Source organism: Stegostoma tigrinum, chromosome 19 (genome assembly GCF_030684315.1).
Source record: "Stegostoma tigrinum isolate sSteTig4 chromosome 19, sSteTig4.hap1, whole genome shotgun sequence".
Lineage (NCBI taxonomy): Eukaryota > Metazoa > Chordata > Chondrichthyes > Orectolobiformes > Stegostomatidae > Stegostoma > Stegostoma tigrinum.
In genome coordinates, this window is record NC_081372.1 from 18,916,038 (window position 1) to 18,932,386 (window position 16,349).

At 38.2% G+C, this 16,349-nt stretch overlaps 1 protein-coding gene across 4 annotated transcripts in view; it reads right to left on the reverse strand.

Moving 5' to 3' along the window:
* LOC125461430 (uncharacterized) overlaps positions 1 to 16,349 on the reverse strand; it is a 103,116-nt gene that overhangs the window by 43,294 nt on the left and 43,473 nt on the right. For 2 of the 4 annotated variants that reach the window (XM_059652759.1, XM_059652758.1), the window contains 8 exons: positions 14,457 to 14,569; positions 14,295 to 14,370; positions 12,931 to 13,097; positions 10,587 to 10,651; positions 7,562 to 7,704; positions 5,303 to 5,756; positions 2,550 to 2,658; positions 1,552 to 1,613 (listed from right to left, as the gene is read on the reverse strand). In XM_059652759.1, the coding sequence (XP_059508742.1) occupies positions 1,552 to 1,613; positions 2,550 to 2,658; positions 5,303 to 5,756; positions 7,562 to 7,704; positions 10,587 to 10,651; positions 12,931 to 13,097; positions 14,295 to 14,370; positions 14,457 to 14,569 (1,189 nt within the window). The remainder of the gene's footprint in view (positions 1 to 1,551; positions 1,614 to 2,549; positions 2,659 to 5,302; positions 5,757 to 7,561; positions 7,705 to 10,586; positions 10,652 to 12,930; positions 13,098 to 14,294; positions 14,371 to 14,456; positions 14,570 to 16,349) is intronic. The other 2 variants (XM_059652761.1, XM_059652760.1) reach the window with 2 other exon arrangements.

Sequence of the window (16,349 nt, forward strand, 5' to 3'; positions counted from 1 at the left end):
CTTTCTAGATGATCTGCAGTTAAACACATTGAAAGAAACTTGGAGGGCAGGTGCATAGATTTTTTTAAAATACAAGTACAGAAAGTAATCAAGAGAGCTACCGGAATGCTGGCCCTTTATATCTAGGGGGCTGGAGTACAGGGATGCAGAAGTTACTTTGCAGTTAAAGAAAGCCCTGGTTAGATCCCACTTAGACTCCTGTGTGCAGATATGAGCACTACATTTTAGGATAGATACATTGGCCTTGAGAGAGTACAATATAGGTTTATAAGAATGCTATCTAGTCTTCAGGGGTTAAGTAATGAGGAGAGATTATACAAATTATGCATGTTTTCTATAGAATTTAGATGATTAAGGGGTGATCTGATCAAAGACTTCAGGAAAAGACAGGGTTGATACAGATAAATTATTTTCACAGATTGTGCATTCTAAAAGTAGGGGCCATAATCTGAGAATTAGGGCCAACCATTCAGGTGATATGTCAGGAAGCACTTTTACAAACAAAGTGTAATGGATGTTAGGAACTCTCTTTCCTAAATGGCAGTGGATAGTAGATCAGTTGTTAACTTTTAACCCTGAGAGAGATAAAATTTTATTAAATGAAGATATGAAGGGAAATGGGCCAAAGGGTTTTTGGAGTTAGGCTACAGTTCAGCCAGGAGCTTCCTGAATGGTAGAGCAAGCTTGAAGGACAAAATGGACTACTCCTGTTTCTATGTTACTGTGGAAGACAATTGCGGACCTTCCCTCAGTTGGTACAGGAATTGAACACTTGCTCTTTGTATCACCGTGTATTACAAACCAGCCATTCAGTCAACTGAGCTGAGTAACAAAGCCCCGCAAGGATTACAGTGAAACTGTGTACTTAAAGACATAAGACCAGGAATCAGCGAAATCCATGTAGTGAGAATATTAACCATCAAAAGCTATTAGAAGTTTCTAACATGTATGCGTTGATTTCAATTTCTATCCACATGTAAAGTGAACATCTCAATCAATAAGTTTAAAGAAAATTTTCTTTCTAAAGCCAACTTTGATTTGGATATAATTTTGAAGCTACGACTATTAAATCAGAAAGAACATGTACACACTCAGTGACTGTTTTAATTCAGCAAAATAGCTGACAACCGTTCTCTCATTCACTTCTCAGGGCAATGCCATGACCAATCAGAGTCAAGCTACCCGGTTTCAAATTTAACAATGTCTGTCTGTAAACTGACAGTCAGTGTTAATGGTTAATAGTTAAGTTCTTCATGGCAAAGCCTCTATAAGTTAGGGCCCACTTACCAACAAATCAGCAGTTTTCTCTCCTGGGGTATAAATGTTTGTTTTTTTCACGTTGAATTTGTACTCTTGAGAAAAGTCCTGACAAGTACATGACAAAAACTTTGACAAAATGTCTTTTCATAGGTGTAACAAAATCACTGGAGAATAACCAAGGACATGCCAAAGAATATCTTTATGTTTCATTCACAACATTGCCATTTAAAAGCTCTGAGTAGTTCTCACTTATGGATTAAGGTACATCCATGTCTTAACTTCTGTACTAACCTCACATTGAGGGGGATCATGCATGTCTGGCTGCATGTTCAAAAATTGCAGATGAACTTCCACTGAGGAAGAGGAAAAGAAATATGTTAATTACATGGAAATTTATAATCCATATTTTAAATTAGAAGATAACCAATATAATTTGTGGCTATTTGCAGTTCCTGCTCCTTCTGAGGGAACTTGGGCAGTTTTCTTTTACAGGGATTACTGTTGTTTATTAGAATGGTTTAAAGAAAATGCAAATTTGTTCATCAATACTTGCCATTTCAACATCTTTATCACTTCAGAATCTTAATAATGAGAATTGCATAGTGCGATGGATGTAACACATAATTTAGCTAAATTCACTGGGTGTCAGCCTGATGACCATCTCAGGAATTTTCTGGTCAAAACATACCATGACCAATTCTATTGACAAGATTATAGGGGTGTGTTACTGACAAAGAAAACAATTTTGGTTAACTATAATTTTATTTAGAAAAGCCGAGCTACTGAAAAAACTGCACATGGGATAATCACAATTTTTTTTTCTTTATTCATTCACAGAATGAGAGCATCACTGGCTATGCAGCATTTATGGCCCATCCCTAATTGCCCAGGGGACAACCACATTGCTTTGGGTCTGGAGTCACATATAGGCCAAACCAGCAAGGATGGCAATTTCCTTTCCTAAAGGACATTAGTGAACCAGAAGGGTTTTGTTTTATATATAATTGAAAAATGATATATGTAAATATGGTATATAAAATACAAGATACAACCTGTCACATTTACTATCACTATGATAACTTTGATGCCACTAACAGCATCCATACTTACAAATCACACATAGATAAGTAATATTATTTTCAACATTACACCCAAATCAGAAGTGGCTTTAGAAAGAAACTTTTCCCACCCCTAACAAGTGAGATCTTCAATTTATATGTAGCTGGAAGTTGAAATCAATGAATACATTTTAGAAATTTCTAATAGTTTTTGAAGGCCAGTATTCTTACCACTTGGATTTCCTCCATTCTGGGTCTTGGGTCCTTTAGTGCATAGTTTCATTCTAATCCTTGGATTGGCATCTGGCTCTCTGGATTTAGAATTGCTGTCATATTGTGCCTGCAAGGAGAGCAGCTGATCCTCCATCTCAACTCGCATAGCACAGTACATATAGGACACCACAACACACTTTTCAGTTAACATATAAACTTAAAAGTGCAACTATGAAATTAAAACTAATTGCAAAACATACTATCTTATTTTAGTTGTATGAAAAGCAGTAACTATTGGTTGTCTATTTAATTTTTTAAAGACTTCCTTATTTTTAATGGCACTGAGTTGTTATGCCAACTGACCCAGAATGTACCTTCTTCCCTTTGCTTGTACGAAAACATAAAATAAATAAAATACATTTGCTAGTAATTGATTCGTAAGTTAAGCAGCTTATGTGGTGGACTGTTGTTACTCGAAAGCTTAAATATAATGCGTATATGCAAAAAAATTGTTAACACTTACATTTAGTGTCAACTTGATTGCAATTGTGATTTTAATCCTAAAGGTTCCCCACTCTGCACTATTGGCATTCTTGTGTAACCAGCAGAAAAGGAATCTTAGCACTAAAATACCGAGGTGTTTGTGGTTTTGAGTGCATCATTACCATAGTTCTGTATGGCTACTAGACAGTAAAAATCTTAGAAAGTTACAACATTAATCACTGAAATGGGTATACTTAGTTTCTGCTAACATCACAAGCTTTTCATATTGGTTTAATAATTATTTTACATTTTCCTAAAGCAGTTCATTCATTTAACATGTGAGAAAGGATGTTTTATAACGTGTGTGCAATGAAATACACAATCTAGATCTGACATCTGATGCAGCTTAATAAATGTTGGTGGAGTAGTGGGATGTGGAATGTGAGCAATGTAGGTGTTATCTCTTTTACTTTAATTATTCCATGTCTTTGCTAAAATGTGGATGCAGGAATAACAGATAAATACTTTAAGTGCCTGTCAGGTAAGATTAGTTCCTGATCTAATGTCATGTAAGGTTGCACTTGTTTACCTTCACATCCTTCCCATCAGGCATTAGGTCTCAACCTAATTGGCTTAGGAAGGCAGCTCATCACCACCTTCTCAAAATCAATGAAGGATGGGCAACAAATGAATAAATGTATGACAAAAGTGGAAAAGCAAATTAAAACAAATTAGTGTCTAATCTACAGATTTAAAAAGATTGTATTACAAATGCAATGAAGAAACACAGAAAGCTATCATATAGGTGGAGCAGGTAATCAGGAGGGCTAATGGAATGTTGGCCCTTGTTTCAAGGGAGTTGAAGTATTTACTCATTCACAGGATGTAGGCATCACTGGCCAGGCCAGCATTTATTGCCATTGCTAATTGCGTAGAGGGAAGCTAAATGTTAACCACATTGCTGTGGGTGTGGGCTCACATATAGGTCAGACCAGGTAAGGATGGCAGTTTCCTTCCCTTATTGAACCAGATGAGTTTTCCCCAACAATTAGCAATAGTTTCATAGTCATAATTAATTAGTTCTAGATTTTTATTGAATTCAAATTCCACCATCTGCCATGGCAGCATTTGAACCCTTATACCCAGAACATTACCATGGTCTTGGGGTTAACAGTTTAGTGATAATACCACTAGGTCATCAGTTTCCCTAAAATTAAGCAAGTAAGTTAACAGGTAAGTCAGTAAGTAAGTACAGGTATCCCCTAAGTATAAGAGTAGGGAATTCTCAGTGCAACTGCACAAGTTGTTGGTGAAACCATATCAGCAGTACTGTCAGCAGTTTTTGTCCCCTTACTTAAGTACAGGTATTGTTTCACTGAAGGCAATTCAGAGAAGTTCATTAGGATGGTCCCTTGTATAGAGAGATTGTCTTATGAGCAAAGGCTAAACAGGTTGGGCCTCTACTGACTGGAGATTAGAAAAATGATGTGATCTCATTGAAACATATAGAGTTCTTTAGGGGCTTGACTGGGTAAGTGCTGAGAGGATGTTTTCCCTTGTGGGCGAGACTAGGACCAAAGGATATAGTCTCAGAATAAAGGGTGCTAATTTAAGACTGAGATGAGGAGGAATTTCTTCTCTCAGAGGGTTGAGAGACTTTAGAACTCGTTGCTATGGAGAACTATGGGACAGAGTCCTTGTGTATATTTAAACCTGAGATAGATTCTTAACCAGTTAGTGGAATCAGAAGTTATGGGGAAAATGCAGGAAAGTGGACGTGAGAAATGTCAAATCAGCCGTGATCCTATTGAATGGTGGCGCAGGCTCAAAGGCTGAAAGGCCTACTTCTGTTCCTATTTCTTATAGTTTTATAATCTGTGTTCCCATTATGTTTTCCTACTGCTGTATGTATCTCCGAAGTCTGTGCATGATAGTAACTTATGGACTTGAAAGTCAATGCATCTGTTGCCAACTGGAATGCACAGACCCTTCTAGTAGCTACATAGTAAAGTGGTTTAGAGGGAACATTGCTCCTTGTATCTGCTTCCTTGAGTTTTACCACTTAATTGATTGACAAAGTGATGAAAACTCTCTTTAACACTCCAGTATTAATTTTATATCTTTCAGCTTCAGACATATTTAACCAATGATATCCATTTATAGTTGCCTTTTCCTGATTTCTGGCATGAGCGATCTATGCTTAATATTGAATGGTATTGTTCAAAAATGAAGATAACAGTAATTCCATAGCACTGATATTTTATTCATGACAAAACATGATAACACACCTTAATGTTCAAATTCTTGTACACTTTCTCTTCATTGTCACTCAATTTTAATCCATCTTTAGGGCTCGACACAATCTGTGTCTCATCTTTACTGGATGTTTCAACACTCACCACCTTGGCAACTGCTTCATAAGAGTGTGAACTGTCCCTGGAATTTCCACCTGGCGAATTATTGTGAGTATGTGGCTTTTCTGCTGGCTCTTTGAGTCTTGGTTTCTTGGACTCAAACTGTATGGACAGTTCACTTCTGTCAGTGGACCAAGATGGTGTTTTGTTTTTACTGTAATCTGATAGATCCAAAGGTTTCTCCACAGATCTGTCAATTGTTTCCTCAGTCTTTGAACAGAAAAGAGGTGGATCCTTTTCTTCTTTGTTGTGTTTTTGCCTTGTCATGTCTGGCTGCTCTGAAAGATGTCTACTTCTTCTGCAATCTTTAGAAAAGTTATATACCTCCCTGAAATCAGGATAGGAAAATTGTTATAATGACATCTGGTCAACTAATATCAACGTTACATTAGTCAGAAAGTATAGTTCAGTTTATGTCCATATTTATATTCCGAGATCAGCTCTTAAGATAGGTGTATTCCAACATTTTAGTCACACACGTTCATAGAATCCCTACAATGTGGAAGCAGGCCAGTCAGCCCATTGAGTCCGCACTGAACCTCCGAAGAGTACCCCACTCAGACCCATCCACTACCCTATCCCTGAATTTCTAATGGCTAATCCACCTAGCCTGCACATCATGGGACAATATGGGCAATTTAAGATGGCCAATCCACCTAACCTACATACCTTTGCATTGTGGGAGGAGACTGGAGCACCCGCTGGAAACCCACACATACATGGGGCAATGTGCAAACTCCACACAGACAGTTGCCAGAGGCTGGAATTGAACCTGGGTCCCTGGTACTGTCCACCACAAGGTGGACCCAAAAAGACCATTAAAAATAATGGGTGAGATGTGGTTCCAGAAGTGTTGCTGCTATTTAGAACAGATTTTATTTTGACAGTGGGTCAATGTGAGGTTTTGGGCAGGTGCGGGGAGATAGGATCAGAAAGTGACTCCAATTTGTGGACATCCCAGGTGAATGGACACCATTTTTTTCTACTGACTTGCAGTGTGAGTGTGAATCTTTAATTACTCTTAAATGGGGAGTAACATCTATAGAACTGTTGAGTTGTCACGTTATTTAAACAGTCAACTGTCTGCCCCTGCAGTGTGGGAGTTGAGAAAAAGCTGCTATAGTAGTTTTGCTTGCTGTTTACCATTAATACCTCAAGTGTTATAATTACAGTGTTATCAATCATTGCCTCCTGCAATGACAGTTTGGGGTTTATAAGTTTACAGATGTACTGATAGCTCCAAATGGCTATGGAAGACTTTGCTGTCTTTAATGTGGGGTTATGAATACAAATGTTTGTTTTTCTAAGGGATAAAATAGATGAAGTTTTAAAGGTAAAGAACAGGCCTTCATAATGGAACAACTTTTTATTAATTAGAGAACTTTGTATCAGATATTTCAACTTTATTTTATTCAATTCCAATCTGGCTCTTGAACTCTGCCAACGATAGATACTTGAGTGAGTTGGCGTGGAGTGTGTAAGGACAAAACGTAGTGGCTTGGGGCTTGAGTTAGTACTAAGTTGTGGTCTAAGGAGTTGTGGAGATGGGTGGAGGACATGGTTTGGCATAAGGGGTATTAGGTGTCTAATTTTAAAAAAGTGGGCTAAAATTGAGAGAACCAAAGTGAACAGGTTTTGAACGTTTTGCCTTGGCAGCCTTTGTGGCCACCTCTGATGTATGTCTGTGGGAAGGCTGGCCTGACTCCATCCATATCTGATCCCCAGAATGATAACTGCATCATTTGAAATACGTTTTCTCCAGGCAAGTGAACTATGTTGGAAAATGTGCTGACTTGAAGTGCTAGTTAGGCCCAGTTGTCTATTATGCAGGTGCTTAATTGTTTTCTGAAGAAGGGTCCCGACCCGAAATGTCAGCTTTCCTGCTCCTCTGATGCTGCCTGGCCTGTTGTGTTCCTCCAACTCCACACCTTGTTATCTCAGACCCCAGCATCAGCAGTTCTTACTATCTCTATTGTTTTGATGCCTTGTTGGAGGCACTATTTAGCCAACTTCTGAAGTTGCCTAGAAAATCAATTCCTAAATGTCACTATTTGAATAATTTTTTTCAAATGTTTGTTAAAATTTGGCATCTGTCAGTGCTGACCTCCTGTAGCAATATGAAATGTTACATACTCATGCTGTCTACATTCATGGTTTTTCACACTAGTCTGTGCTGTAGTAGCATCTCTCTCTGGTGTACGGCATGATCCAGCACCAGTACCAGCACGCACCACTGCGATCGTTCCATGCAACTGGTTAGATATTCTTTGGGGATGCTAGAATTAAGAATAATTATCATCAAAAACAGTTCTGAATGAATGTTAATTGCTGTTAACACATTTGCAGTTAATAAGCAAATTAATTTGTCTTGCTGTCAGAACAGGATTTCCTTAAAAGTTGAACACTGTCAAGATTCAATAGCATGGAACCAATCCCTGTATTGGCTGTAGTGGTTCATTAAGGCCTATTGCCCTACCACACCATACACAAGCAATTTTCTCTCTCTAAGGCAGAAAGGTGTCTATGGTCTTTCATGAAATTTGGCAGCATACCATTCGACCCATTGCATCCACACTTTAGCCCTACGAAGAGCATCCCACCCAGACTCAGCCCTCTATCCTATGCCTGTAACTCTGAATTTCCCATGGCCAGTCCACCTAACCTGCACATGCTTAGACTGTGGGAGGAAATCCACACAAAGACAAGCAGGCTGTGCAAATTCCACAAAGACAGTCACCCAAGGCTGGAGTGAAACCCACATACCTGGCGCTGTGAAGCATGCTGTGCTAACCACTGAGCCATCATGCCCAACCAGTATGCATGACAATATCACATTCCTATAATGAGTATCACATTGTTTTATCCATGTGGTATAGTACCTTTGTGTGCATAGACTAACAATTCCAGCAACCTGGACTAATAGTACAGAGATGATGAACTGAACTCAAAGCTACAAATTTGGAATCAGTGTTTAAAATACTGGAAACGAAGTAGAAGTTACTATCAATACTTAATGTTTATATTCCTTTTGTTTTAGAACTTAGAACATAGAACATAGAACAATACAATGCAGAACAGGCCCTTCGGCCCTCGATGTTGCGCCGACCTGTGAACTAATCCAAGCCCCTCCCCCTACACTATCCCATCATTATCCATATGCTTATCCATGTTGTTCAAAACTTGTAAAGAAAAGAATGATCAATGAACATTAAACAGTAGCTGATTGCCTTTTGAAGGTTTATCTTTGTCTGGTGAGGAAATTTACTTCTGAAGAGTATGTTTAGCCTGCAAACTTTTCGGATTGTTAAAATCCCAGCTGTTTGAAAACTGACCTTTGGCAAAGGTGACTTATTACAGTATCCTTAACCCATTCAATACTATATCTAACTCCAACGTGGCACTGCGCCTGACAATTAATACTCAATACTGGGCACCTAATTACTGCCTTCAGAATAATAATCAGCCATTGACAAGAAAGTCCTAAACCAAAAGTAACCTATTATGATTTCTGATACTCATTGTACAAAGCTATTTATTTCTGACTGATTAATTGTTGTAATTTCTATACATTTTCTACTTCCTATACAAGTCCAGTCATTTCAAGTGAAAATAATTGCATGAATTGTTGCCAGATGATTCAATATGATAGGCTTTCCAAGTGTAAACAATGACTTATTAATTGTTGCCTTCCATTTATTAAAGGGTTCGCAATCTTGCGTGCTGAAACTAGGTGAGTGAACGGGCAGTTAAATTTCCCCTAGGAAGTTCCCACCGAGAGCTAACTCTCTGAAGGCCTTATTTTTAACTGCCCACTACAGCAGGTGGAGAAGTCACTGGGTAGAAAGCGTAGGGTTCTTCTTTAAGAATTTGTGTCAAGATTTTATGGGAACAAAATATCACAAATGGTGGGCTGGTGGCACAGTTCTTGGCCTAGAAATCAGAGGCTCCAGTTGATTCTCTGGGACTGAGAGTTCAAATCCCACCATGTTGGCTGATGGAAGTTAAATTCAATTAATAAATCCAGAATTGAAAGCAAGTCTCCATGATGGTGATGATGAAACATTCATTTATTTAATGATTAAAAACCCATCTGGTTCACTAATGAAGTTAGGGAAGGAAATCAGCTGGCCTGCCCTCTACGTGACTCCAGCCAATCATGCAGCTTGAAGTCAATTAAGTATGCCAATGCTGTCCACATCCCATTAAAGAAAAAAGAAACAAAAAATCATTAGTGCCTAATTTAACAAATGGTCTTTTATGGGTATCTTTTGTGCCTCTCCCATCACCAACAGAGGAGGTGATGGCCTAGTGGTATTATCACTGGACTATTAATCCAGAAACTCGGCTAATTAACCCAGGTTCAAATCCCATCATGGCAGATAATGGCATCTGTTGTGATGGTGGCGTCTGTTGATTTCAATTCAGTTCAGTTCAATTGAAAATAAGCTGGAATTAAAGGTCTGACAATGACCATGAAATCATTGTTGATTGTCAGGGGGAGAAACCTCTCTTGGTCACTTATCTCCTTCAGGGAATGTAATCTGCTATCCTTACCTGGTCTGGCCTACATGTGACTCCAGACCCACAGGAATGTTGTTGACTTTTAACTCCCCTCTGGCCATTTAGGGATGGCCTAGTCAGAGATGCCAACATCCCTTGAGTGAGTTTAAAACAAAAGGGTTTGTGTTGGAAGAAGCCCAAAATCTGTTTGTTTTACATTGATTGATTTATTTTCCAGGAGAAACAGGAATATGCTTCTTAACTTTACCAGGTCAGTTTAGATGCTCTCTGCCTAGGATACCTTCTCCATATCACAATTTCCTGAACTTCCACCTGGTAATTAAAGGAATGCTGGGCTTGTTCCTTTGGTTCTTGATATTGGCCTCCTGTGACTTGACATCTCACAGAGGTCTGTAGGCTTGCTATACTTCATGCTGGCTTTGGACAGGAGACTGTGAGACACTGGGCAACTGAGACATGTGTGTGAAGGTTTACCAAGTCTCACTCTGGGAAAATGTCAGCTTGAGACTGATGGCACCAATTTAGTCCCTCTGCTTCCTGACTCTCAACATGACATTAATTCTGGGTTTAAAAACCTGAGGTAGCTTGTGTTGGGTTCTGTTTGGATTAGAAAACAATTAGATAATTCCATACTTACCAAATTAAATAACGGTATCTCAGATAGATTACGACAAACAGACATTTTCGAGGCAGTGGAACTACCTAAAAGTGAAAATAGAAATGAGCAAATATTAAGACCTTGAAGAGAATTTTCACCTCATTGTCCAAAAATATAGAAATGTGCATTCAAACATGCCTGAATATCCATTTGCTTCCCTTATTCTAATTGTCAATGTATACCCATGGTGATACTATGGTGCATTGACAGCACACTTGCTTCTGAGTTCGAAGGCTTATGGCCAAACTGCATTTTGGAGATATCAATGAAAAGACTAGGCCAATGCCTAACTGCCACAATGAGGAATAATAGCTGTGTGTGTGTGTGTGTGTGTGTGTAAGGGAAGCAACAAGGTGCAATTGTCTTTGGGAACAGTAAAATTCGACTTGATTGCCTTATCTGAACACCAGAATAGAGTGTCTACTACTGACCCCTGCAAGTTTAAGAAATTCACATCTAGGTGAACCTTGCAGCAATGACTCACGTTTTAATTGAAAGCTCCATCTTGTATATTTATACACAATTTTAACATTCATTTATGTGGGCAACATGCTCTGCATTAATAGTTAATATAACCAAGTGATTGTTCTGTTCTGTTCCTAATAAAGCAATGAATGGAGCCATACAAATGTACAGTAATACTTGAGGGATCACAGTTTACTGACTGAATGTTACTTGGAGTATTACATGCTCTCTCATCAATGCTAAAATCATTCACAGCTACCTACAAATTTTGTGGATTTGTTTTTTTATTTTCTCTCTTGCCTGAAGGTTGCTAAAACCTAAGGTTGAAAAGCCCCCATTTTTCAGTCTGTATTTTGAAATTAAAATGTGCAGAAAGTGTGGTTGCTTTTGTCTGGCTATTAAGTGAAGTCACTGTAGCAGGGAAAATCTGTGAATGCTGATAACCTTCTATATCACACAAGTGGGGCAGAATGTTTCCATTTTTAAGAGTTGGTCAAGTGAAATTTGTTGTGCTTGGTCCATCATGACTTGCAGAGACTTTTCTCACACTTCTGCTCTTAAGATCAGAAGAATCATGAGAAAAAGGAGTGGTGTAGGCCAATTGGTGCCTCAAGGCTACCCTGCAATTCAATAAGATCATAACTGATTGGCTCAGGTCTCAACTCCTCTGTCTAGTCAGCTCCTCAGAATGCTCCACTCCTCACTGTTTCAACGATCTGTCAACCCCCTCTTTACATTCTTTCAGTGATCTAGCTTCCACATCTTTGAATAGAGAATCCCAGACATTTATTACTCTCTGAGGGATAACATTCCTTCACGTCTCAATTTCAAATGAGTGTACCCCCCACCCTCCCATTCTGTTAATGTGTGCCCTAGTTTGAGATTGCTGCACTAGTGGAAATATTTCTCAACATCTACCCTGTTGACCCTCCTCAGAATCTTTCAATAAGATCACCCCTCATTCTTCTTAAACTCTAATGAATAAAGTCCTAAACTGTTTAGCTGTTCTTGATAAGTGGACTGTTTCATCCCTGGAATCAGCAAATGAATGTCTTTTGAAATATCTTCAATGCCAATCCATCCTTTCTTAAATACGGAGACCAAAACTGTGGTCTCACCAACATCATGTACTGTTGTAGCAATATTTCCCTATTTTTAAATCCAATCTCCTCACAATAAAAGCCCAAATTCATTTTGTCTTCTTAACTGCCAGCCACTTCTGAATGTACTTTTGTTTCTCATGCAGAAGAACACCCAGACCCTTCTGCACTGCACTTTTTTGGATTCTCTCTCCATTTTAAATGAATGTCTGCCTTTTGATTGCTTGCGAACAAAATGCATGACCTGAAACTTTCCTCCATGAAACTCCATCTGCCAATATTTTGCTCACTCACTCAAGTTCTACATCAGCTTACAGAATCACCACATTAACTCTTATGCTGGGCTTTAGGTGCCTTTCTTAGGAAATGGTCTGACTCAGGAAGCCAGGAGTGCCCTCCTCCATATGGACCTGACAGCGTTCATGCCACTGGTATCATATTTGAAGCTTAGCTGCACACCACTTCAGCTGCCCATGTATCTGACCTGAGGTTCAGCATGAGACAACATTGTGGATATATCAAGCATTTATTTATGAAGTGAAACTTCCAATGCGCAAACTTGTCTCTTGCAAAAGGTTGATGAGTTGATGAAAATAATTGAATAAGTTTCAATAGTTTTCTAGATTATTCCAGGACAACATGAAATAATGCCATTGCAAAAATGAACAGAAAATGAATAAAAATATTTTCATGTACTCAAAGATTTACATTAAAGTAAGCATCCATTAACTATTAAATACATTCAAGAATCACTGTACCTTCTGTAGAAGGCTTAAACTCTTGCTTAAGGCTCTGATGATCTTGAAAAGAACTGAATGAACAATCCAAACTTTGTTTCCTCTTAGTAGTCAAGACTGATTCTGCAGGTGTGGCATTGTCTGACAAAGAACGGTTTCCTCTTGGATATACTTGATTTTGCCTAGCTCTGTCAAATTTCAAAAGGCAAGCACATACAAATCCATTACAGTACATAAAAAAGAAAGAGTGCTGTTACTATCAAATGCTGACGAAGTTTCTTCATGTGCTTCCCATATACTATTGTAGAAAGACTGGGGTAATTAGCAATCAAATTTGCTTGCCTGGGTAGTAATGGGATTAGGTTGACCAATTTATTGATCTATGCAATACACAATTGGACAGGATATAAAGTGGATGGCTGGTCTAATCTTGTTAGTTGTCACTGGGAATATGAAATTCCATTAGCCCTCCTCAGTATGAATGCATTGCGCTATTCTGTGAGCTATTTGTCTTTTCCACTGTTTGCCATGTTTCCATATCCTTCAATTTACTCTTATGACAACATGAAATGACATGTTATTAGTAATTATCTGATTGGCTTTATAGGCATTACAAATGGACTTTTCTTCAACAACGTTTTGCTTAGGAGAGTATTCCACATTCAAATAACTGCCTGTGCAAGCATTTTCTAACCTCCTCTTTCATTCTTATTTCTGATAATCTCTCCTTGCAATTGTAACAATAAGTCACGATTTACTCTCACATCTCTGTGCACCAGAAGTATGTCTACGGCAGCAAACAGAAGTTGCGAGAGGGTGAGAAATTGGTTTGACTCCAATACTGAGCCAGCTGGTAGCTTAGCTTTTATGGAAACGTTGAGAAATATACTTCACCCGGCTCTGTGGAATTTTTCTGCAACTTTTTTTGCGCATTGTCTTAGTGACTATTTGTGGTCCCTTTAATGGCCGCATTTTGGGTGGTTCATTGTCCAGAAAATCAGGTTTTATATCACTAGTCACTAAAAATTGGAAGAATAGAGGCATTTATCCATCCATGATAAGATTGCTCAAACTCAATACAAACAGGCATGACAGCTGACGACATTCAGCCATTCCAAATGAGCCATATCATTCAGAAATGTTCTGTAATATGAATTGTTCTAAACGTTAGTAGCTACTGGATATACCTGAGTTCACAGGAGTTCATTCATGATGAAAAAACAAATTTAATTCATACTTTATGTGAAGAAATAATTGTTTAAATTGTGATCTTTTTGTAGGAACATTATTCTTCAGACCATAAACACCACAGCACTTTTGTAAACAGGAACTTAAAAGAATATTTTGATATGACTAATGTAATAAGGACCATTCATTTTACTCACTCCAAGAAATATTTTAGCTTTCTCACTTCTTGATGAAGCAATTTGTTTTCTTCTTTCAATCCACTGATTTCATTTGCTGTGAAATGTTCAACCAGAAGTAAGATACAATACTATGAAAAACCAAGTAGAAAATGTTGCAATGGAGAGTTTTGTAGTTCTTACTGAGAATGGAAATACGTTGAAGGCTTTGGAGTTGAGAATTTTCAAATTCCTGTTGTTTTTTCCTGGCCAGATCTTGGGTGACTGTACATCTGTCACATAGACCTGCACGTAACCTAATGTAAACCTTTGATTAGTGTGTTGTACAGATTTAAGGTATATGAAGATCACATCTGTGCTAAGTACTCCAAGTATGATTGGACCGAGATCCCCAACAAGTATAACATAGCATCATTATCTTTAAATGTATGCCCTTAGATGTAAATAACAGAATACCATTAGTATTTTAATTCCCTTGTTGGCTTACAATGCTGCTTTTAATGATCTGATCACCTACATTCCTATCCGGATTAGTTACTTATTCTCTAAAGTATAGATCATCTTCTTGTTTTTTTCCTAAGTGTATCATCTAAAATTTTATCTATATTAAAGTTCATCTTGGAATAATTGGAAGAAGATAAAGAGACATTCCCTCTCTGGGCAGCATCCTCACCGTGTAAAGCTTGCCAAGCCTGGCTTCTGCCATGATCACTCTATGGTGCAAGTTAAGGACGCAGGCCCTGAGACTCACTTCAGTTGGTATAAGGATTCAATCCATGTTGTTAGCTTTATTCTGCACCACACTCTAGCCATCTAGCCAAATGAGTTTACTTGTCCACAGAAATCTTATCAACAAACAATAACTGATCTGAATTAACACAAGTCTTGGCTTATATTGTACCAGCCACTTTTCTTTAAATCTTATTAATTCACAGACTATTAGGTTTAATCCTAGTTTCAGCCACATGTGTCAGTAATCCATTTTAACCTTTGTTTGTTGGGTCAATATTTATGATTTGTGTAACATGTTCTCTTGTCACACACTGAGTATAGCTGATCTTCATCCAAACAGTACATGCACTATAAATCCTTCACATTTGATATAGTTGGTGATACTGTATGCTTCATATTTAGAAATGAGAAAGCAGAGAGTTTTTAATGCTGGATTATTTTTGTGCTGAAGGCTTGTGAGCATTGGTCTAAAACACAAACAAACTATATTTTCTCAACTCACCTATGTATATTTAAACCAGAAATTCCTGTGCTGCGATCAACTGCTTAGAATAAAAGGGCTCCACCTGATATGACTAAACCCAATTCAAAAGGAAGGGCTATTTGCTTTCTCTAACAACTCAAAATATTTGCTTGTGCTTGCTCATTTAAACTAAATCACATTCCATTTGGTACTTGGAACAAATCGGGCTCGAAATAGTTTCCTTCAAAGCTGTACACAAAATGTTGCATAGCAACCAACTTCTTTTTTCAAAGAAAGGACAAGCAGTTTTTCATCTGTCCTTTCATCTAGGTATTGCTCCACATTGTGATCCCTGGGCATGGTTGTGTTCTGGTCCCTCTTGTCTGGGACCAGAGAGTATCAGGTGGTGTCTGAACAATATAGGGCATTACAACAAAGCCTGCAAAGTAAAAACTGCACTAATAACAACTAAAACCTATACTCATGGAGCATCCTAACATGTAAAATTCCCTAAGAATGGAATTATGGAACAAAGCTTACTACTGACCCATTCATGAAGATATTTGGATCGGCAGCCAAAAACTGGTAAAGAGGAAAGTATTTTCAGGAGGGCAGGAAGGGGAGAAACAGGTCAAGCATCAAAAGGTCTGGTAGCATCTAGGGAGAGAGAAACAAGGCAATGTTTCAAGTTCAAAATGACTTTGTTGGAACACTGCAGTTCAGAGCTTCCGAAGAGTCACTGGACTTGAAGCATTAACTATGTTTCTCTCTCTCCCCAGATTATGTATATTTTGGGATATTTTTTGAAAGATTTCAATGCACCTTAGACACTTTAAAGCTTAAAGAGGTGCCTGACAGTTCAGAAACAAATTAGAAAAAAA